General features: G+C 36.4%; 2 protein-coding genes across 10 annotated transcripts in view; one reads left to right on the forward strand and one right to left on the reverse strand.

Annotated features, from left to right (window-relative positions):
* LOC121325811 (serine/threonine-protein phosphatase 2B catalytic subunit beta isoform-like) overlaps positions 1–3,898 on the forward strand; it is a 35,407-nt gene extending 31,509 nt beyond the window's left edge. For all 8 annotated transcript variants that reach the window (XM_041268876.1, XM_041268878.1, XM_041268877.1 and 5 more), the window contains one exon: positions 1–3,898. In XM_041268876.1, the coding sequence (XP_041124810.1) occupies positions 1–194 (194 nt within the window). In that variant the 3' untranslated portion in view covers positions 195–3,898.
* Positions 3,645–23,408, reverse strand: part of LOC121325812 (annexin A7-like) — a 26,500-nt gene continuing 6,736 nt past the window's right edge. Inside the window, exons 4-14 of one of the 2 annotated variants that reach the window (XM_041268885.1) lie at positions 22,733–22,837; positions 22,006–22,076; positions 17,701–17,760; positions 13,412–13,514; positions 12,796–12,890; positions 11,734–11,847; positions 9,926–10,096; positions 7,845–8,015; positions 7,681–7,756; positions 6,551–6,663; positions 3,645–4,281 (exon numbers count right to left, since the gene is read on the reverse strand). In XM_041268885.1, the coding sequence (XP_041124819.1) occupies positions 4,159–4,281; positions 6,551–6,663; positions 7,681–7,756; positions 7,845–8,015; positions 9,926–10,096; positions 11,734–11,847; positions 12,796–12,890; positions 13,412–13,514; positions 17,701–17,760; positions 22,006–22,076; positions 22,733–22,837 (1,202 nt within the window). In that variant the 3' untranslated portion in view covers positions 3,645–4,158. The remainder of the gene's footprint in view (positions 4,282–6,550; positions 6,664–7,680; positions 7,757–7,844; positions 8,016–9,925; positions 10,097–11,733; positions 11,848–12,795; positions 12,891–13,411; positions 13,515–17,700; positions 17,761–22,005; positions 22,077–22,732; positions 22,838–23,408) is intronic. The other variant, XM_041268886.1, reaches the window with a different exon arrangement.

Consider the following 23,408-nt stretch of genomic DNA (forward strand, 5'->3'; position numbering starts at 1 on the left):
CAATCCAAGGATTCTCACCACAGCATAAAATCTGCAGTTTTGAAGAGGCAAAAGGCTTAGACAGGATCAACGAGAGAATGCCCCCGCGGAGAGGTGCTCTGCAGCAAGATGGTGTTAATTTGGTACACACCCAAATGCCAATGACATCGGGACAGGCAACAACCATGCTCAGTGATTTACCACCAGTCCCCTAGCCCCCACCCCTCTTGCCTGAGATTTTCTTAGATTACTGCTTCTCAAGGGGCTTTAGGAATCTAATACTATCGACTGTAAAGCGTGGTTTGGAGAACTACAGCAATGCAAGCCATCATGCTGTTGTACCAGCAGCCACACTGGAAGTGATGATGTAAATTTGTGAGCATGGACTGTGGACTTTTTTGGGAGGGGGAGGGGGGAGGGGGTTGGTTGTGGTCTCACTTAATCAGGTAGCATCCCATGCTCACTAATGTGGGCATAACGTTTACAAGCGGTGTCTAGTACACTAGTTTAAAGTGTATTTTTTAATACATTTTCAAAACATAACCCTGTTTGCTATAAACATGAATTTAATTATTATTGGATTTTGTTTTTGCTTTATGAAATGTCTTTAAAGGTAAAAAAAAAAAGTTTCTAAATGCATTTATTAGAATGGTCTTAACTATATAAAAGGCTGCAAAGATGTATTTTAAATATATAAAATGCCAAAAAAAAAAAAAAAAAAACTAACAAAAAAAAACCTCAGCTGTTAGTTTGCAACATGCTGACCTCAGATGTATTCCCTCTAATTGCTAATTGTGTATTCTACTTTTGAGGCTTAATGAGATATTTTATATGGGAATGTTAATTACTTGAACCTGAATTGAAGGCTTTGCAATGGTTCAAAAAGTCACCAAGACAACCATGGTTTTTCATCTAATCTGTACATTGTGCTCAAACTTACCTGCATGCAGTCATTCAAGAGTTTCCAAACGTATGCTCAGCAATCTGCCAACACCCTTTGTGTGGAGTTGTATCACTATGGAGATGCAATTTCAGTGTAGGGCTAAAGCATAGCAGATTCTGGAAAACCATGTTCCATAGTTCATTTTCTGACATCTGTCACAGAAAAAACCCCTTAACCTACAGCTAACTCCATTGCATTGCTTTGCTGAGTTCTGCGGGACATGGTCCAGGGAAACTACTGTTTTGTAACGCTCAAACTCACACTCAGGCTGGGGGTTGTGAAGATTGAAGACGGAACCCAAATTTTTGCCATAAGTATTTTCATCTATGCAATGGTTATTTACCAATATTCCCTTAATTTCAACCAAGACAGGCTAAGTTAAATCTAGCTGTTATAATGTGGCACATCTGTACAGCTTTCTCTTTTCAAGAACATCATTGCATTTACTTTTATGTCTTGGTGTGCTTTTTTGAATCAGATTGTGTATGTCTTGTTCTGCTGTCCCCTGCGTCCCTCTCAATGGCAATATGGAAAGTTTTAAATAAATGACACATCAATCTTAAAATAATATAATTTTAATTAAAAAGGGTACTATTTAAATTTACAGGAGCTGTGTGTATGCATGTGTTCATATATTTGATATATATATTTAAGCCTATGGGACGTTCTGATGGCCTACAAAAAAACGTGTTGACACTATTGTTACTTTATCAATATTAAAGCTGCTTGAATTACTAATGTTCTGGGCTAAAAGTCTTTTAGACTTTGTCTTATTGAGTCAAGAAGAAAGTAAAAAATGTAAAACACAAGTCTGCATGTTAAAAGTCATAGAAACAAAACTGCTTGGGTAAATGGAAATCATGTTAAATGTGTACTGTTTCATCACTTCATTGTATTACCATTTTAAACATTTTACTACCCAATTGATTTTCTCATGCTCTGGTACACAACTTGAACCAGTTTTACACATCACTAAAATTCATCTCTCTTGTATTTGCCATAAAAGCACAACATGTACATATTGTCTAAATCCAGCATTTTATGCATGTTCTGAACTACAAGTGTTTTATGAAAACAGTAGCACACAATAAATGTTGTGCATGAGCTGCGGCTTCAGATTGTCTGGATTTTTATTCTTAGTTTGAGTAATTATAATCAATTTATGCTTTTCCCGTTGGTGGGTTTATCGGTTGCATGCAATAATAAATCGGATTTAATCACAAATCTTTGTACATTATACATGAAATTATTGCTAGAAAATGGATATTACCTCTATTTCAGTCAATGCTATGGCATTTGTCTTACCACATAGGAGTTAGGGAAGCTTTGGAACAAATTTGTTAACAAATTTTAAGAATCCCCTTGGAGATTGCAACTAACAAAATAATTCCTATTGTGTACTTTAGTTATATAGGTTTTTCAATGTAATTTTGAAAGAAACACAGGTTATAGTAAACAGATATTTATTTTAAAACTTCATACATCATACTACTTTTGGTTAGAGAAATATCGGTGTTTGTAAGCCGTTATTTCAAATAGTGTTGCACTTGCTTGTTTATTTTACCTGGAAGGTAAAACTGTTCCTACCCCATTCAACTGCCTCTTTCCTGTCATTAACCAACCATCTGCTTTCAACCAGTAACATGCTTTGACTCAGAAGACACTGCTGAAGTGAAGTGACACTGGAAGTATTACAGATTTCCTGAGAATAAGGCATACTAACAAAACTAACTCACTGTACAGATATCATGCTTTAAAATTAAAATGCAGATTCTCTAGAAGAATATTTTAGAATCTATGATTGTGTCCTAAGTAGCCAATGGAAGTGGAAACACGGTTTTCAATGTTTTGGATTCCAGATGATGAAATACCACACCTTCGGTACTGAGCTGTATTCTTTCATTCGCCAAGTCTAGTTCGATTATGGGTATCATACAAGGAAAGTGCACTCTCATAGCCTTGTATCTCAGAGAGATTTAAGTTACAGTTTGTGCGAGTTAAAGCAAGCACAGCACTATAAAAAAAACTTTGAACCAGTGTATACTTTGCACACACTTGTTCTTTACTTCCTGTTGAGATGCCTTTTGGTTTGCATGCATGTGCGGTTCAAATGGAATTTAACATGCTGTTTATAAGAGTTCGTTGTTAATAACTGGTTGAGAAGAATATACAGGTGAAATTGGATTGACCAAGTAAAATACATGTACGGTAGTGGTAGCTGGGCTCAGCTAGAATGTTTTTTGATTTAACACTGTGTGGACCAATTTGTATATCTAAAATTGGTTACTCATTTCTAGTCAATACACTAAGGACTAGTAATTGCTTCACGTGTGTTATCCAGTGTATTTAGAAGTGGCACCTACAACAGACTTTACATCAGCACCTGATACTGGTATTTTACAATTTGTTAAGCGAACAACTGTACCCATCCACCTCCAGTTCTGAAAAACCTTCCATGCATTGGACCCAACCAAAAAACTAAAAGAAAATGAGGTTTAAGTGTTCAACTTATTTGCAGGGATGAGCACCTTGTTTTGAAATACAGAAATAGGTTTTATATACAAGTAAATAAAACATGCAAAAGCATACTATTCAAATGAAACATGCAGGTTAACTACAATCCCACTGTGTATACATTTCTAACCATGTTTACAAATGCATCTGGCCCTTCATTACCCTAGTTACGTCTGCTAGTTTTGTTTAAATAAACATTTACAATGTATTTAGCACAATCACTTTAATGCATTGTAATTAAATTTGTATACAGGCACATATAACTTGGTTTATATCTTGCTAAGGCAATATCAATGTAAAGTATGTAACATCACATTCATATACATTTTTAGACTGCATAGAGTACAGTAATTGTCACTATCAACTGTGGCACATACTTTGATTGTTACAAGCAAATATAAATGTGGGCTAAATCATTAACCAAGAACACATACTACCTGCTTCTCGGGCTCTAATACAAAATGCAATGAGAAAGAAAGCTGATAAACATAAGTTTGGCACCAGAACATTATATATGTTACCAAAAAGAATTCTACAAAAAGTTATTTTAAGTAATACAAAAGAAAAGCACTAATGAGATAATCAATGTGTCTGCTCCAATTACTGAAATGTCTTCATTCTGGTACACACACTAGGAATTACTAATAATTGTTGAAATCCTTTATATGAAACACAACCAGAAATGATTATAAAATATAGCAGGACTGGGCTCGACCAATTGTTTATTGTCCAACAATTGCCAGAAGCAGTTTCCTGTAGTCTCCGCTGGTTTCCCCGTGAACCGCTGTGTGGAGAGTCTTCTGGTACATCTGCATGTAGGCCTGTTTGATCTGCACAAGGTCAATCTGCAAGGGAAAAAATGCATAACCATGAAAACTCTAAAGTAACAGACTGAGTTTCATAGATTTTGCTCTGCTCCATTTATTGTACGCTAATAATAAAGCATGTATACACTCGACCATGAGGGCAATGCAACCAGATAGGCACTTTTATATGAGTATTGCATTACTGTGATATATCCTTGTATTACTCGCTAGATTAAGGGTGTAGATAGCAGGTGTGCACACGACTTTCAGTTACAGACTTTTCAGATTTACGAACAACCTCCATTCCCAAGGTGTTTGTAACTCTGAGGTTCTACTGTATTTCCAATTGACCCCTGCCTGGATTTGCTCCGGAGCACATACCCAGCTATTCATTCCTATGGTAATGAAGAACATGCCTTTTAAATGATTTTTGCTCTGCCAAACAGGAGCAACCAGCAATATTAATGAAGATAGACTGAAAGTATTAAAAACAAAACAAACAAAAAAAAAACACACACACACTATACCTGACATTAAAAACACTTCAATAATTCAGTTTTAGAAAAAAACATTGACCCCTATAATCAATACCCCAGTTTGCGGTTTAATGGTTATTATATAATACTAGTGGTACCCAGAGCTTTAAGACCATGCAAGGGGTTTAAAGCAAAATGCAATCTTTTTCTTATTCATGCGGTTCTTAAATTCCAGTGACAGCTGGCACCTCTCCCAGTCATGTTTACTGTGTCTCAACAAATGTGTTTCACTTCTTTCCAACTTGACAATGTTTCTCTTCTGGAACCCACTACTCTTATGCCAACAGTCCATTCAATCCCTTACATAGGAAGTACATATTACAGTGTGTATTTTAATTTTTATTATTAGTATCGGTTTTTACTCAAGGTGAGGAGATATTTCAATGCTGGATGGGATTCCTCCACAACTTCAAAAACACACAAGTAAAACTTAAATGATTTATGTAGACAAATAATTTTGACAGTAAGCTTTTGAAATTATTATTTTAATTATGGTGTCTGTATATTTAGTTTCAGACATGTTAAATGAATGACTTTAAAAGTAATGTATGCTTGAATATTTGCAAGAGGGTGCATGATCAATGGTCCAGTTAATTATTAACTATAGACTTAAGTTGCTGCCACAGTGAACATTTTAACTTAAAGCAACATGTCACTACTTTTGTTAACTGGAATAGAACTTCTGAAAAAAGATTGCCATATGAGGTTGTATATTAATTCAAGCATTGAAGCTTACGCTGTATATTGTACAAATGCAGGCTGTACAGATGTGAATATATTTCAATATGGTGTTGTACATTTACATTAGCTGTCATTTAGTAAATCTAGGCATTTAAATGTAGTAAAATGAGAGATGGCTGCTTCTAACTGCATATGTTGTAGGCTGTACAGGCTATATAAAATTACACTACTGCAACTGTATATTACCAGATATGTTGCGCTAGATCTATAATAATACCTGCTTAAGTGTAAGCGATGTATATCTGGCTATTGTTTTAAATACTCAGAGGTTTTCATGTTTTTAATAGTAGCTAATTTTGGAAATGGTGAAAGTAAATCCATGCAGTTTAGGTTCACTTAGTGAATCAGCACAATTGAAAAATCAGCCTGTACAGTAAGTGTTTTGTTATTAAGAAGGGTTAATGCCTAGACTCTGGACCCTTTAAAGTGACTGTAGGGAAAAAATAAAATAAAATCTGATACATTTTCCACGGCAAGCACAGTCATTTACTATAGACAGTAGGTCTCAAATGTCTACTTTTGAAATAAATACATGTTGTACAGTAGCATCATCTGGTAGTGTGCAGCAGGTTAAATGTTTTTGCAGGCCTTGCATTCAGACAGTCTTGCTCCCTCATGGTCAATTCACCTGGAAAGTGAATCATCCACTCCCCTTCAGAACCTTCTTTCCTGTCAGTAACCAGCCAGCTGCTTCCCCTAATTATTCTGCAGCCAGTAAGATGCTTGACAGTGCAGAGGTCAAAGTGCCCAGGAAGTGCCAGTGTATCACATTTCCCAAGTAAGAACCTTCTTATCAATTGTAATAACAATTAAAAAATGAATACATGTTCGAGACATTCTCTTGAAACTGCAAACTTGCAACATACAGTGCATTTAAAGAGCACAACATTATGAAAATACTTAGTCCGCTACAATTACTTTATATCGATTTTTTGACATAGTTTTGAAATTCCTGACAATTGTGCTTGGATATATTTAATTACTAAACCTTACCCAGCATTCAGGCTCTGTATTTTGTATTGTTAACTTACCTCGCTGCGGGTGACAATAATTCTAGAGAGAGTAGAGTCATCCGTGCCAGCTCCCTTCATGGCCTTGAACAGTCTTTCAGCAAAATACGCTGGGCGATTCTGGGCGCATTTCACTGTATACAAACAAGCAGGGCACAGTTACTGTAGACAAGCTGTGTTTACAGTGCATATAGTCAACAAAACATTCAAAGTGTTTGTCATTTATTTTCTTTAAAATAACTCAAACTCCCAGAAACCAGATGTGATGGCTCGCATTTCAGTACCAATCACTGCTTTTCCTATATGACTGATGTGTTTTCAATGTTGACTTAATTCCTAATTCCGACTTTACGAAGTTGACCAGAAACAGTATTGAAGTACCTGCAAGGAATGTTCGATAAATATTCTCCTCCAACATAGCTTCAACTAAATTAGCATGAAACCATCTAATTCACCTATACCATAACGTATGTGTTTTTCATACAGGAAAATCATAAGATCTATGAAATGACGGTATTAATATATTAGGGAAGATTTACTGGAATTCCTTTGTTTGCACCATGCCCTTTAATCATTTCAGTGTTCCTGGTGAGAGCCTTTGCCCATTTACACTAAAGCTCTTTAAGGAACTACTTTTTCTAATAACTTATTATTCATCAGGATTTCACATAGCGGATTGTGAAACTGAAGACAAAGAAAATTAGGGAATCACTACAGATGTGCAGTAGATGAACTGAGATCATGAAATAAGTAATGTGTTAATACTGAAAGAAAAGGCTGATCATGTTTAAGATATACAAAGATCCACTCAACAAAAAATAAACCAATATTAATAAAGACAACTGCCATTTAAAATGTAATACATTAAATATCATGAAAATATAAAAAAAAATAATATAAGAAAAAATATCAAAAAAAAACCTGTAATTCATAATTCAAACAACATTGTCGACACATCGAAAACAAAAGGGTACAAGGAGAATGATATGCAAAGAAAATGACAGCTACTCTGTGACGCATCATGTGGCCACCAGAAGGTTGTTCAATAATGTCAACATAAGTAGAACTAAAAACAATGCAAAACAACTCTGTATATTAAATTCCATTAAAACTTGTAAACAGTCTAAAAAGCACATTCACTAGATTCTTACCAATTGCTTTCAGGCCAGATTCCACACTGCCAGAGAACTCCTTGTCAATGGCACTCTCTAATTGCCGTTTACCAATCTGCAGCATAGATAAAAAAAAGTGATGTAAGTATTCCTATACAATACAAACCCTGATAGTAAATGGTCTCTGCACTGAGAATACAGACCGTTGCATAAGCCTCGATTGTAGCCTTCAGCTGTGGAAAGCTGCGAGTGGCCAGGATCATGTTAAAGCTGGACTCATCGGTGCCCAGTTTGCCCTCTCCTGCCTGGTACAAGCGCTGGGCATCTTCCTGGGCTTTCTGGAGGTTTACAGTCTGGTTCTCATCCCTGTTGCCCTGAATTAAAAAAAATAAAACAAACACTCTACATCAAGGCCTCAAAATATGTAATTGTTTGCACTGAGCAGGACTGGTAAAATCCATGGACTGAGTGAGTTGACCAGTACATAGATACGCCAGGGAAAGCGTGCATGGTAGGGCAATTAAACTATTAGTAACCTTACAGCACAAACAAGCAAATAGGTGGGTCGACACCTAGAATCATAATGTTAAGTTTATATATATATATATATATATATATATATATATATATATATATATATATATATATATATATATATATATATATATATATAATATAATAATATATATTCCAGAAAGACCATTCTGGTAAGTGTCTAAGGAGAAAGACCATTCACAGTCATATCAAGATTTGCATCTAACCTGGATTTACTGAAATATAAAAGAAAAGGCAATACTTTTAGCAAACATATTGGCAAAGAAAATTATTGTCAATGGTAAGAATTAGATCATTTTAGTTACCCCAAAAAAGCTATGGAAATCCATAAAGTTTTAAAGAAAGTTGTTGACAAAAAAATATCAAACTTACACAATGGTAAAGAAAACTAAATTAGCTTTTTTTTTTTTAAAAATTGCTTATGCATTTGCCACATTTTTATTGATATGATCATGCAGCATCACTTTTGGGATTGTGTCTCAAGTTGCCTTGACACATTAGGTATTTGGACTATACCAGAAAGAAGTAATGAATCCAGTAAAACAAAAATAAAAACTGAAAAACAAAAATTACATACATTACTGTTTGAAAGAACCAACACAATTAGTATTGTGATATACCAACACAGGATATACCATGACATGGGTGGACGTGGCGATAACAAACAGGCCTTTGGGCTTGATTACTTTTTACAAGGTAGTACAGAATTCATTCCTTCTGACAGGTGAGCCAAGTGTAGAAAGAGCATCTTCATATCCAGTGTTTTTGAAATTCCTCTGTTAAAATATCCCTCATCTTACTCAGCACTTGGATCAAAGTTTTCAAATATTTGGTATTTTGTGAATATTGACACTTTGTAAATAGTAATAGAATTAGCAATAGAATGTATTTGCTATGCAGTATGTAACAACAAAAAAAAAAGATCAGGTCACTAACTTTAGGACATAAAAATAAGTCATGGAAATATAGCTATAGGGATGTTAAAATACCGTAAATATACAATTAACAGGTTTTGAATGTCAGGCTAATTTTATTTTGGGTGTAACTCTCCTGAATCTGTACTTCACTGCATGACTGTGCATCAGTATGCACTTGATGTATGCAGTGTTCAAAGCCGGCTTACTGATCTCTACTGTAAACCTCAGTGATCTTTTGTGTGACCTAATATTTAACTCAAGTCAAGAAATGTTATCAGTCACCAAGCAATTATTTTGGAAACATTCTTTAAAAACATGATTATGTACTCTTATTTCAATCTTAAACCATAAGAAACTGCTTTTTATATATTTTCCAGACACCAGTATTCAACTCCTTGGTATCTGTTGCAGTAACATTACCCCACGTTAGCCTATATTTCTTATAATCTAGACCTTTTATGAATGCCCAGTTTGTTTACATTTAGCAGTGCATAGAGAGACAAGCCTTCTGTAGGTAGTTACAAATAAGTAGTTACAAATTAATTTTCAAGTATTTCAATATTCAACCAAATGAAAATATACGTAGGGGCAACAATCACTATTTATAAATTATAAATGAATGTATGAAAAAAAATATCATGCAAAAGAAACCAATGCATAAAGGATGTCTGAAAAACACATTCTGGTCCAATGCAGCAACATAATTAACAAGTTTTGTTAAAGTCTGACATGCGGTGGGGCATTTGGGGGGCTATGATTTATCCCAGATTGACCCACTTCTTTCAAGACATACCCTTCCCTGTAATCCTCACCTGGCACATAGAGATGAGCAGCCTCTCGAAATGTCCACTGGTGTCTTTCCGGATGTCCTTCTCGAGATCCCTTTGGAACTCTGTATTGTAGCACTGCACAATGTCCCTGATCTGCTTGTTGTCTCTGGTGCAGAGGATCTCAATGAGAACATTCTCCTGCGTCCCTGCTCCCTGCAAGTAAATGAAAAGAGCCCACGGTTAACAGAGATTCAGGCAATATGCAAACACAGAACAGAATACTCAGTCCACACAGATGGAAAGGGTATGCAAAACAATCAAGCACAGAAATGATTCTTAAGATACTTTGTTAGTCCAACTAATCACAAGCCAGAACTCACAAATAAGAGTATTTGTCCAGCTGAAAGAGCAGGGCAAGAACTAAAAGCACATAGGCTTATGTTCTTGATTTTTTTTTATTTTATCTGCCCTTTTAAATATTACAATGTATGCAAGGATTCTCTATTGTAATTACTCAAATACTAGGTTTTGATAAGTCTGTGTTCAGTATTCACCCAAGTTCAGGAGAAGCTCTTTATTTCTAACTGCCTGCCATAGATATAAGTAACCTAGACTCAAGTTTACTTTATTTCTGCTGGCAATACCCTGCTCTACACTAGATGGTGCAGTGGCTTACTAATATAAAGTCCCTTTGGCTAGTCTAGCCTACATTACATAGTCCAAGAACCGAAGGGCAGCTCCTCCTCAGCAGCTTTCTGAATTCATTTTCAAATCCTCCCACTGACTTAGAGGATTATCCATGGGTGTGGTAAAGCTTTCATTCTTAAAAGAACATGTTTAACAGGTTATAGTAAACAGTAGGCATATGGGTGGAGTTCCTTAAAACACTTCCATGTGGCCGCTTCTTAATCCTGAAAACACTACTAGCAAGGACCAGTTTTTATTTTCTAACAATGCTTAATTCTAACATTACAATTGAGTGATGATGTGACCTGTGCAAGTGTTCAGTTGTGTTCATGAATTAGGTGAAGGGTTTGTTGCATTCCTTCCTAGTTCATCATGCCTAATTATTGTGAATCACACTTTCTTTGTGGAACATGTCCAGCAACATGCTATTAGACAGGGTGTGTCCCAAAGGCAAAATCCACCCTCTCTTGCAGTTTAAACCTGCAACACACTCCTGTTTTTTTTCTGTTGACGGTTGCAGATAAGTTTGCTGTCTCCATTGTGCTCCATTTAAGCAGCAAATGCTGTGAATTTGAGACATTGTGAGGGAGGTATCCTGACTGGGAGGATTGGCATTTTGGGTCTAGGAACTACTAGTCAGGTTGTAGTTACTTTTACATTGAATATAATAGGTAAAAGTATCATAGGGCATGATCTGGCATGGAAGCATACAACAAAAAGGCCAGTTTGGCTCACTTTTGTTTGTAGTTTTTCTTTTTGTTGTCAACTTTGTGTCTGCATCAAATTGGCACTCTCTGATAAGACTGCAACTCCCTGCTTGGACAGAGAGTCCTAGAAAAGATTTATATGTTGATTATAAGTGGCGCCCCTCCCCCATTAAAGAGGCAGTGCACAGGAAAAGAAGTGTGAAGAAAGCACTTCAGCTGCATATCTGTGTCTATCGAGCCTTTGTGTTGCATTCCATCACACAAAGGCTACAGGTGCATTATTGGAATTGTTTATTTTCAACCAAGCCCTTAGTAACAGCCACAGCCCTTTTGAGTTTTCAATAACCAAACCAAGAATGTCTTTTAAAAATGACATGCTGTATACTTACTTCTTTGATATGTAACAGCCATTATTTTGAATACAAAAAAAAGTTGTATACATGTTATCTTCAATACCTTCATTGCATGCCTTAAACTCCAAGCATCAAAGTATGTGGGAGGCATGAACAGTGCAAGGATGACTTCTTCCATGTTTCCACTCAGCTCAGACTTCAGATCTTTAATGACATCCTGTTAAACAACAAGCAAGCAAGTCAAGCATCTGTTTCTGATTCACTCTGATTATTTGTGCATCTTAAACCTGGGTGGGCAGAGGGCTATTCAAAATGTTTAATTAAAACCACCACACGAAATCTGTCATAGCCCCTCAGTTAAAGAATTGTGTAATGATTTCTTCACTGTCTGTGGAAAGGCGAAAGGCCAAATTAAGAAAGTAATGATTTTGTCTCAACTGTTGGTATTATTTTATGCAGGGTTTTCATTTACGTTGCTGAAGAATTCTCAATAGAGCGTCAGCGTGACATGTGTGACCTCATTTATTTCCTGAAGGACTCACAGTCAATTTGCATACAGCCAAATAACTTAGCAGCTGCCATGACTGCAATAAGGTACAGGTGGATATAGCAAGGGCAATCCAGACTTCATCTGTAGAGACCAAGTGCGGACATTTGACTAGAATCAAACCAACGTGTCCTTGTGCAGAGTCCTCCTTAAAAGTCAACATTGTCCAAGAGAATTGTAGTGTATAAAGACAATGGTTTATTATTTTAATTATTTATTAAAGTCCACTCTACTGAAATTGTATTGGTTTTGTTTAGTTAACATAAGGCAGCCACCGCAGTTCTAGCAGCAGAGGTATGACATTGAATATGTATTTTCTATTTTTTGTATTTTCTCCCAATTTAGAACATCAAATTATTTTTTAGGCTCAGCTCACCGCTACCACCCCCGCGCTGACTCGGGAGCGGCGAAGATGAACACACGCTGTCCTCCGAATCGTGTGCCGTCAGCTGACCGCTTCTTTTCACACTACAGACTCACCATGCAGCCATCTAAGAGCTACAGCATCAGAGGACAATGCAGCTCTGGGCAGCTTACAGGCAAGCATGCAGGTGCCTGGCCAGACTACAGGGGTCGCTGGTGTGCGGTGATCCGAGGACACCTTGGCTGAACACATACCTTCCCATACAATGTCTTAAACATAGCTTTGATCTTCTGTCTTTCTGAATTGGTACGACGGGAAACAACGTCAATGATTGCTTGCTCATCCGTCCCTAAACAAAACAAACATTTCACTAAAGTAACAATTTATTAAAAAATGTGAAAGGTCTCAAGAAAGAGAAGTTAGATAAATAATCATATTTTAATTATCAAAAGAGGATGTGCATTTTTCTACTTTACTGGCATGTGAGTATTAATAGAACAGTATTGCATTTGAAGGTTTTCACAGGTTTGTAAATCACCCGTTCAGATAATTAAGGTTCCATTGTACATGCATTATGCATCATCACCAGTATATGCACAGGCAGGCAATGTCACAATGTGTATATTTTCCTAACAATCAAAAGGGGAAATGTCCATTGGCAGGACACTGTGCTAAAGGCACAAAGTTTAGCATACAATGCAGTAGTAATGTGAATCAAGGCTATAGATGCTAGTGTTTTTACTGGCAAGTAATATAAGAATAGAATTTGTAATTTAATTCAGAAAATATAAGGGGCTGTTGTGAAAGTTACCATACCTTCACAGCTGGGGAACCATAATAAAACTGAATAGAAGATAACTGGGAGCTTACCAAATCCCTTCATGGCTTTCCGCAGGATCTCTGCATCTTTTTCAGCATTAAAGTTGGGGGTCGGCTTGATTGTGCCCTCATAGGCTGGCATTCCCATCATTGGCTGAAAACACAAAATCACACGGGTTACTCATAAAGCATAGGAATTGCCACAAGATAACTATACAAGTACACTTAACATTGGTGCTCATCCTTTTAGGTACATAAGAAACAATATAACTATAAAAACTATTTACAATAATTTTTTGGGGAAAAAAAAACACTTCAAGTTAAATTCTGGCCTATAAACACACATGTTCTAGTTTTAAACACTTGGATGTTTTACCCTTGAAAATCTTTGATGAGTCAGACTACTACCAGGCCTAAAACATATTAAAGTAATTGTAGCTAGCTAAATAATTCCATGAATCAATCTACTACATCTGTCTCAAATGTTCGGTTTTGAAAGAAAAACATGTAATGGCAAACATGAACTTATTTCAAACCACACCTGTTACTACTATAAGTTCATTTAAATTCACGCTGCTTTTCCCACTGTAAATATATTCTACTTGCTGAGTCACTGCACCTCTGCAGTGTCTTTTGAGTCACAGCATGTTACAGTCAAAAGGCGAAGCGTCTGGTTGGTTATTGACAGGGAAGCAACCAGTGGAGTGGTGGGGAAACTGTCACCCTCCAGATCTGAGACATATATAGCTAATAGAAGTACACAATAGGAAAGATTTCTATCTACAGGACGACTACTACCAAATGAAAACATAATTGTAATACATTTTAGTGGTTTAAAGCAGGGATATTCAAACTTGCAAAGCAAAACAATTTGCATAAGGAAGCTTTTGTAAAAAAATATTATTTAGCATGTTTGTCTGATTTCGAATGTTTTTCTAAAGTTTGATTTATTAAAACTCATGCATGACTGATTCCTATACCTTAAATATTGATGTATAAATAATTAATGTAATCAAGATATTTTCAAATCTGATTATGCACTATTCATATTGCTGTTCTGGTTGCACATATTTTCTCTGGTTTGTAAAGCAGTGCCACTGTTTTATTAGTCAGTCAGCCGTGGCCCCAGAAGTAAATTCCCTACACTGTAGATCTGTTATTTTCAGCAAAGGAATCTGGTACAGATTTGTGGGGCTTGGCAGGTTAGCATTCCAGTCTTTAAGTGTTTCTATGTTTCGGTTACAACTGATTCAGTGTGTTCTTGCTTAAGTGGCAGACTGGCAACACAGGCATCTTATTAATTGATTTATAGACTGCATTATCATCTAGCATTTACTGCTAAACACAGTTCACATTTGTTGCATAAAATATACATTTCATTAAAAAATGAAATGTTTGTAAGTTGGAAAGGAACAGGCAAATTAGATTCTTCCTTAAAGATAAGCTCTCCTTTTATTATGACTTTTGAGCCAATGAGAAATCATAGCTGTAGATTTCCGACATGTGGCAATCCTACAACGTGCACTGCCTGATAGTCAGGGACGTTATTTTGATAAACAGCAACATACAAAGGGCTAGTCTGTCTAAAGGTTTTTTTTTTTTTTTTTTTTTAAATGAGAATCTATGCCAAAGTGTCTAAGACAATTACTGTAATATAGTTTATGTTGTGTGGAACCTAGCAATAAAGCCTGTAGTTCAGTTTTAATAAGAGAAGGGCTGTATAGAGAGAAACGTAGAAGTGTAACTGTCTGCTGCAAATTATAAACACAGAACCTTTTTTTTAGGGTTCTTTCGGAAAGATCGGGAACTCTTAAAACACTGATCGTGTCCGTCAGACATTACTGTACATAGTGAACATGACACTGCCTTGATTTTGTATTACTCTTCAGACTTGTCACATACTCCTAGCCTCCTACAGACGTTTCAGTGTGTATTTAGCTATAATCTGAAACTGCTGATTTTACATTTTACGTATTTGTAAACTTTCAGGTACTGTGTCGTTATTACGCAATTTTGAGGACTGACTTCTGTACTCTTTAATACAGGTTTGACTCCTGCCTGGTATTTCTTAAGAATTTTGCTCTCCTGCTTCACTAACAGATTCAGAAGATTTCCTATTGTAATGCAGTCAGATAATACAACGTGTTAGAATGTCTCAGTTCCTGTCATCTGTAAGTTTATGATCTTTACAATACAAAAAAATGAAAGCACAGGCTGCTTTCACTACAGCTCAAGCATGAAACCAGCTAGCAACAGATGGATGGAAATATAATTTAGCAAACCTGCTATGCCGGTTTTGCCTTAATGGATCCTTAGTGTGGTCTCAATATTGTAACTACAAAACCTGTAGCTCTAAAAGCTGTAAATGTAATTTAATAAAAAGTATTTTTGCATGTAAACACTCACTTAATATCACCCATGAATAACCCTCTGCTTATGATCACCATATTGAAATTTACAAGCAGAATATAATAGGAGTCAATGGGTTATCACAGTTAATGTCACTCACATGTATTAGTCATACAGCGAATTCCCACTCCCCCATTACATCACTTAGGGAAGTAAAAGCTTAGTGTTAAAGATTAACAATGCAAGCCATTGCACAGTATTGGAATGTTCTGACATACACTGGACGGCAGGACACTTCAATGTGTAGGTTACCAACTTTCTTGTGGTGTTAATTATTACAATATATTGTACATGTACAGTAAAGTAGATTCACTAGTTTCAATTTTTTATTAATTTTTTTAACCTATAAAAAAGTGAGTGGGTCAAAAAGTTCATGAGATGGAGTAAAGCAGCATTTAAAGGATTCACTCCCACAGCTAAAAGTGCAATGTACAGGTTCTTTGGGCATCGGGGGTGCCAAGTATACAGTGTCTCTAGTAAAAATGTTATTTGGACCACATGCAGCCCACTGCATTAGTCTGCATCTGGTTACTGCAAATTAATTTTCAGGGTTTTGTGTATTGACTCAGTACTGTACCATTTCTACACTCAATAACACAACATTTTAGTATCATACAATAAAGTCTGATAAGTGTCTTCCTTAAAACTACCAGCTCAGATCGAATGCGTTTAAGTTGGCAGTTCCTAAGGTCTCATTCACATTTGGTAGACATTTGTTTGAATTTGCAGCAAACTAACACTTTTAATCACAGCTTGGTTTGCTATCGAGCGATACTTATAATTGCTAACTGCACCAAATTCTTGATTTGATTATTTTGTCGTTTTTATGTATTTATGGTTCTGTTGTGTGTGTCCGATATAATCATTGCATGTATTCATTATGTTGATTTTATTTTAATTGTATGTTGTCTTTGCTGTGGTTTCATCCTTCTTTCCCAGGTTACCAATATAATTGAGAACTGGTTAGCAAAGCCAAAAATCTTACACTGACTAATCTAAGGGCATACCCAGTGCAGGTTCTCACAGTTCTAGTGTGGAGTTGTCTTTCTTGAAGCACTCTGGTCTATTATCAGTGCTGTCATTTTTTCTAGATACCTACACTGCGGACAAGAGGTTACTGCCTGGAGTCTGTATCAGGTTCACTCCACAAAATTACCAAATAACATATACATAGTTACATAGTCATTCCCTCATGAGCGGCGTACAACTAACCTATTTTTCTTGTATTACTTTAAAAGGTCTGTTGTTTGTTACTCCACGTTAAGAATGTAACAACAAGGTAACAGCAACTGAGAATTGTCTTCAGGCCATGTTACTGGCCTGTTCACTTCCATGTTCAAATCAGCGCTTTATAGTAAAAAACTAAAGAAGGACAGTACCTATTTTGATAGTGCTTACTTTGTATCACAAGTCCTTGTAGCTTTAAATTATTTAATATGATTTCACTAAAAACAATATTTTTTTTGGAAAGCCGCGAAAATATACATATTTATTTTTTCAGATCAGGCTAGTTGGTTTGATTTGGATAATAAAACTGTTGCCTTTCATCTATTGTGGTTAAAATAATATTAATAAACTTGGTGTTTAACCTTAAGCATCAGTTGTGTTATGGGGTGGAATAATGGCTTAGATCAAAATGCAGACACACTTCAAAAATCTTAGTATTATTTGTAATAATGATTTAAAACAAATTCATTAAAAAAAAAAAAAAAAAATTATATATATATATATATATATATATATATATATATATATATATATATATATATATATGGCTTTGTAAGAGCATTTGGGGAGGGTGCAGGAGGGTAATCATGGGTTAAAGAGAATAACAAAACATAGGCCAGAGTCTGTGTTCTAAAAATACATGTACTCTCAAACTGCAATGCATTCTTTGCAATACAGATGCACACTCATAACCATGCAGTCACCTGCTCATAACTCCTTTGGGGTTCCTCCCAGGCAACAAACTGTGTGCCTCCATAATACATCTTAGGAGAATAAAACAGAACACACATCTAAATCTCCAGAAACCAGAATTTATCATGAAATGAAAACATTAATCTATTCACAGTGACAGCATACAGTTTGTCTTACAGGAATTACAATTAAAAAAAGTGTAGTGCAGTACAGAACTGAAATAAAATTGTAACAAGAGACTACTACTCTGAAACAGTAAAACTACTGTTGGCAAAGTAATGCCATAAATATAATACTACACTATATTCTTTATTGTCCATGTGGTAGGGGATTTCTAGCAAAGTAAGGCCATAGTTTAATAGGTCTTTAGACATTCACACTAAACATATGGAATTGTCAAACAGCAACTTCTGCTTTTTTATCCTCTAGTATTGTGGTGGACCTCACAATACTGTTCATATATTAGTTTCTGCACTGCTTAGCACTGCACTTGCAGGAAGTGTCCAGAGCTGTTCTTTTCCTGTTCTTTGTTTCTTTAATATTTGCATTTTTAAAATGGTACACCCTTAGGTATAAGACTTGATGAAAGAATACATTGTTGCTTGCTTTTCATAGGAAGTTAATCTTGAAACAATAGAGAACAGTGTTTTTGCTAAAACAGCATTATATAGGCGATGTATTAGCCTTACTGCTGAGTGCAGTACAATTGTTATATTCCAACAATCTAGGAAACAGCAGTATGCTATTTTTTTCTACAATATGTATGAAAAAAAAAAATTCTGAACAAACTGAATATGAACTCTCCAGATATCTACACTTAGTCACTTCTGTTATGAACTCACACACGAATAAAAAAATATTTTGTTTTCCATTTCCCTTTAAGGGTATTAATTCCATACATTTTCTACATCATTCACTATACAGGTTTCAAAACATGTATTTATTTTTTTAATTTTTTTTATTAAGAAACTTACATTATAGCAAGCTTATACTTTTATTTTAGGGTAAAGAAATCTGTTTGCAGGCCTTGCTTTCTGGTAGTCATTTCACCAGAAAGTGAAAATGTCCCCACCCCTACAGGGCCTACTTTCCTGTCCTTAACCAACCATCTTCTTCCCCTATGAACTGACATGCTTTCAGCCAGTAACATGCCTTTATCCCAGATACCACTGCAAAGATGACATGAGCCAGGAAGTGCAACAGATTTCCTGGGAGAAAGGCAACTGAAAACATCCTTTAACCTAGCATAGTACCATGTGGCATGTTTAAAACAGAAATTATATAACTTGGATCTCCTTCAAAAACTGCACATTTGAAACCTATAAAATAAATTTCAGTGCATTTCAGGTAAGATTTTTGTCAGACTTTCTTCTACATCTTCCAACCTAAATCTTTATCTGGCACAGTACAATTCCCGCGGGATAGTTTATAGAATATGCTTGCCTATGTGGGTGGAAAGCAGTTTTCTACACACCTAATGATTAGGTGGGGGAGGATACATACAGTGCCTATAGAAAGTCTACACCCCCTTTCAAAATTTCCACTTTTTGTTGCCTTATAGCCTGGAATTAAAATGCATTAGAGGTTTTTTTTTTTCATTTATCTACACATCCTACCCCACAACTTCCAAGTGAAAAAAGTACTCTATCAATTAAATAAAACCTGAAATAGCTTGGTTGGATAAGTGTCCACCCCCTTTGTAATAGCAATCCTAAATTAGCTCAGGCGTAACCAATCGCCTTCAAAAATCACACACCAAGTTAAGTGGCCTCCACCTGTGTTAAACTGTAGTGATTCACATGATTTCAGAATAAATTCTGCAGTTCCTGTAGGTTCCCTCTGCTGGGTACTGCATTTCAAAGCAAAGACTCAACCATAAGCACCAAGGCGCTTTCAAAAGTTGTTGAAAGCCACAGATCAGGGGATGGGTATTATAAAAAAAACAAATAAAAAGGCCTTGAATATCCCTTGGATATGACACCACCAAGACCCTGCCCACTGGATGAGCGAGCAAGAAGGGGACTGATCAGAGAGGCTACCAAGAGGCCAATGACAACTTTGCAAGAGCCAAAACTAGTCAAAGTGTGCATATGACAACAATATCCCAAGCACTCAAAATCTGGCCTGTCTGGTATGGTGGCAAAAAGAGATTACCTCAAGAAAGCCCACTGGAATCCTGTTTGAAGTACGCAATAAAAAACAAACAAACAAAAAAAAAACCTACACAACAATTCGTAGCCATGTGGCAAAAAGTTTTGTGGTCTGACAAAACTAAAATGGAACTTTTTGGCCTAAATGCAAAGCGTTATGTTTGGCACAAACCCAACATCACCCAAAGAACACCATCCCTACTGTGAAGCATGGTGGTGGCATCATGTTGTTACGGGGATGTTTCTCATCGGCAGGGACAGGGGCACTTGTCAGGATAGAAGGGAAAATGAAAGGCGCAAAGTACAGAGAAGTCCTTGAGGAAAACCTGCTGTCCTCTGCAACAAAGCTCAATCTGGGACGGAAGTTCACCTTGCAGCATGACAACGACCCAAAGCTAAACTGGCGTGGCTAAGGAACAAAAAGGTAAATGTCCTTGAGTGGCCCAGTCAGAGACCCAACAACAGTTTTGTAAAGAATTGTCAAATATTGCCAAATCTAGGTGTGCAAAGTTGGTAAAGACCTATCCCAACTGAATCACAGCTGTAATTGCTGCTAAAGGTGCTTCCACCAAGTATCAACTCGGGGGTGTAGACTTATCCAACTATGCTTTGTATTTAATATATAACTTCAATAAAAACTTTTTTTTCCCCCCTTAATGTGTGGAGTATGGTGTGTAGATAACTGTAAAAAAAAAAAAACCAAAAAAAAAACCTCATTTAAAATGCTTGAAACTGAGGCACTAACACAACAAAATGCGAAAAAGTTCAATGGGGTGTAGACTTTCTATAGGCACTATAGACCCTGGGGGTACTTTTGAATAGAAGTTGTAGCATGCCATAATTCATTAATATTACAAATAGTAACCGGTTGTATTGCTATCAAAACCAGTCACGGGGGGGGGGGGTTAGTTATTGGTTTCATCTATTTTAAGCATCCCTTCGTGCCTATCGTTTCTTTTTTCAATTTGTCTCCAAGAGAATGTGGTCTGTGTGGCTTTGCACAGCTGTAGGTAACTAGTAAAATACACATTGCTCTTTCTCCATTAATATCTAAGGAAAGTGAACAGAATTCAATATAAAAAGGACAATTGAACTTCTTTTGTGAACAGATGAAGGACCTTCAAGAACAAAGTTAAGTAATCAAAGCAATCGATTTTTCACAGCACCAGATGCATAGTAACTAATGTGTACAATCACCTAAAATGAATGGCAGATACAAATCACAGTATTTTCACTTCGTAATACTTTAATATTGCAGTTCACATGCTCAACTGAAAAGGTACCAAAATGTGAAACCTCTTACTGATTAAACATATCTCCAGACTAATAAAAACAGTACAGTAAATATTGATTGTTTCAGGTCTTGAAATAGCACAGGACATGAGGAGAGTAAGAAATGAGGGTAAAGACACCTAATTAGCAAGGCCAATAAAATATGCCCTTTGTGAAAGCTTACCACCATTATCAGTGAGAAGTGTTACTGTAAAGGGGCACTAGCTGGTTACACCAGGAATTCTCCTTACTGTGAACCTCAAAATACAGCACACATGTATTTTGAGTCATTTTTCAAAGTAGCTTGTTAGAGAGAGATGTGTGTGGAACAGTATATCACACAGGGAGCTGTACTTCACCGTGTCCCTAGTCAGCTACTGCATTTAGCACAATTTAAAAAATGGTACATTTACAGCCAAGTTAGAAAAAAAAGGATAAACCATATTAAAGAACAAAAGTTACAAAAAAAAAAAAAAAAAAAAAAAGGACCATCCATGTAAAGGAGACACAGAATATAATTTAAACAAGACCAGGTGGGCAGTTCTTGGGATCACTTCTTCACTGAGATTAAAATTGAGGGGGTCTGTGGTTTGTCTCCATCCTTTATAACTTGGCTGGAGCCACTACAGAGGTGACTCTACATTTGTTTAGAAGGAAAATGATATCCAAAGCCCTGTGCAGTAAAAGAAAATGTTTTAAAAAAGGCAGAAAGGACAGGTTGCAAAAAAGTTTATAAATAAATTACCCAACAGTCTTAATTAGTAAATCACTTTAGAATGCACGTAAACAGAGTATAACCAAGAGTACATGTTTCTGAAACTGAAACCCCAGAATGGACAGTGTATGTGGCTTTACTTTTCTGTTAAGTGCTCCCGATTCAAGATTGTGGCATACCTGTGCAGGGGCGTGGCCGGGTCCTGGGGCAGGTGCTGGGGGCTGACCTGGAATAGGTCCACCTGGGTATCCTGGAATTGGGAGACTTGCATTAATAAGACAATTCTCTCAACCCAGACCTAATGCAGTTTTACTTTTACTTACATTTTTGTATCTCAAAGATAAATAAATGAACAGATCAAAACACACAATACATAGTGTTGTATCTAAAGCCAGACATTAATTTTATAGAGCATTAAAAACACAAATGGAGGTCCCTATTCCAATCACTTTAGCAGCATTTGTAAATCAAGCTCAAAGGGAAAAACTTTTTTCTATAGCTGTAGTGTAACAATGGTACACAGTGAGGGCTATTCTCCCACATGTATTTGTTTTAATTATATGTTAAATAACTTCTATCATGGCCATAAGTAGTTAACAGTTTAATAAAAGGGGCCAGTGGAACAAAATTCTAACCCGCATGGCTATACCCTGAATTAGCCCAACAGTATTCCAGGGGCACACAAAAGACTTTCAATCTTGAACCTCCTAGAAGATTCTACTGCACTAAACAGCTTGAAAACATGAACAGGTGAGATTCTGAAACATTTACAGTAATAACCTAAAGCTGACTGGCCCTCAATTACATGACCAAGAATAATGGCCCTTATCTTACACCAAGGAGGCCCTTTCATTAACTGCAATAAATGCAGCATAACACGTCATTATTGACGAGCAACAGCTCTACCTGGCTGAGGCATCTGTCCGCCTCCGTAGCCCTGGGGAGCCTGTTGTGGGTAACCCCCGTAGCCTGGAGCTCCTGGAGGGGCTCCATACCCTGGGCCTGCGGGAGCTAGCAAGAAAAACACGATCAACATCAAGGCAGAACACTTCAGCTTAACATTGCTTCTTCAGGTCATTCAAACTAGGGCTGAACTGTCACTTTTCTTTAATAAATGATTAGAAGTTTGAAGTAACCATTTATTTAAATGCAATTAGGCCCTTCACACAAAACACATTTCAGTAGTTCAGGACAAATCCTCAAACACAGAATTTGTAGTCGCCGATATTGGATTGTTATGGAGTACAATAAATCAACCTGAAACCTACTTGGTTTTGAGGGTCCATTAGCTGGCTGATTGGGCAAGACAATAAGAACCTTGTAGTTAAGCATGGGGTATTTCAGGAAAGGTGGCGATTGGGGGAGGTGAAGGGATGTGAACCAGTTGAATGAAGAGGGGAGGGAGTAGTCCTGCCTCTGAACTTACATTAAAAACACTGCAGTTTTAAAAATACTAAAGTTAACTTAAATTCAATGAAAAATACTTCTAGCCAAAATGTTTTTCAATAGCTATTCTAGTCAAACAGTTTGATCAACAGATTAGTTTTACAGCATTTCTAAATTCAGCACTATGGCATGTTTA

Source organism: Polyodon spathula, chromosome 13 (assembly GCF_017654505.1).
Source record: "Polyodon spathula isolate WHYD16114869_AA chromosome 13, ASM1765450v1, whole genome shotgun sequence".
NCBI lineage: Eukaryota > Metazoa > Chordata > Actinopteri > Acipenseriformes > Polyodontidae > Polyodon > Polyodon spathula.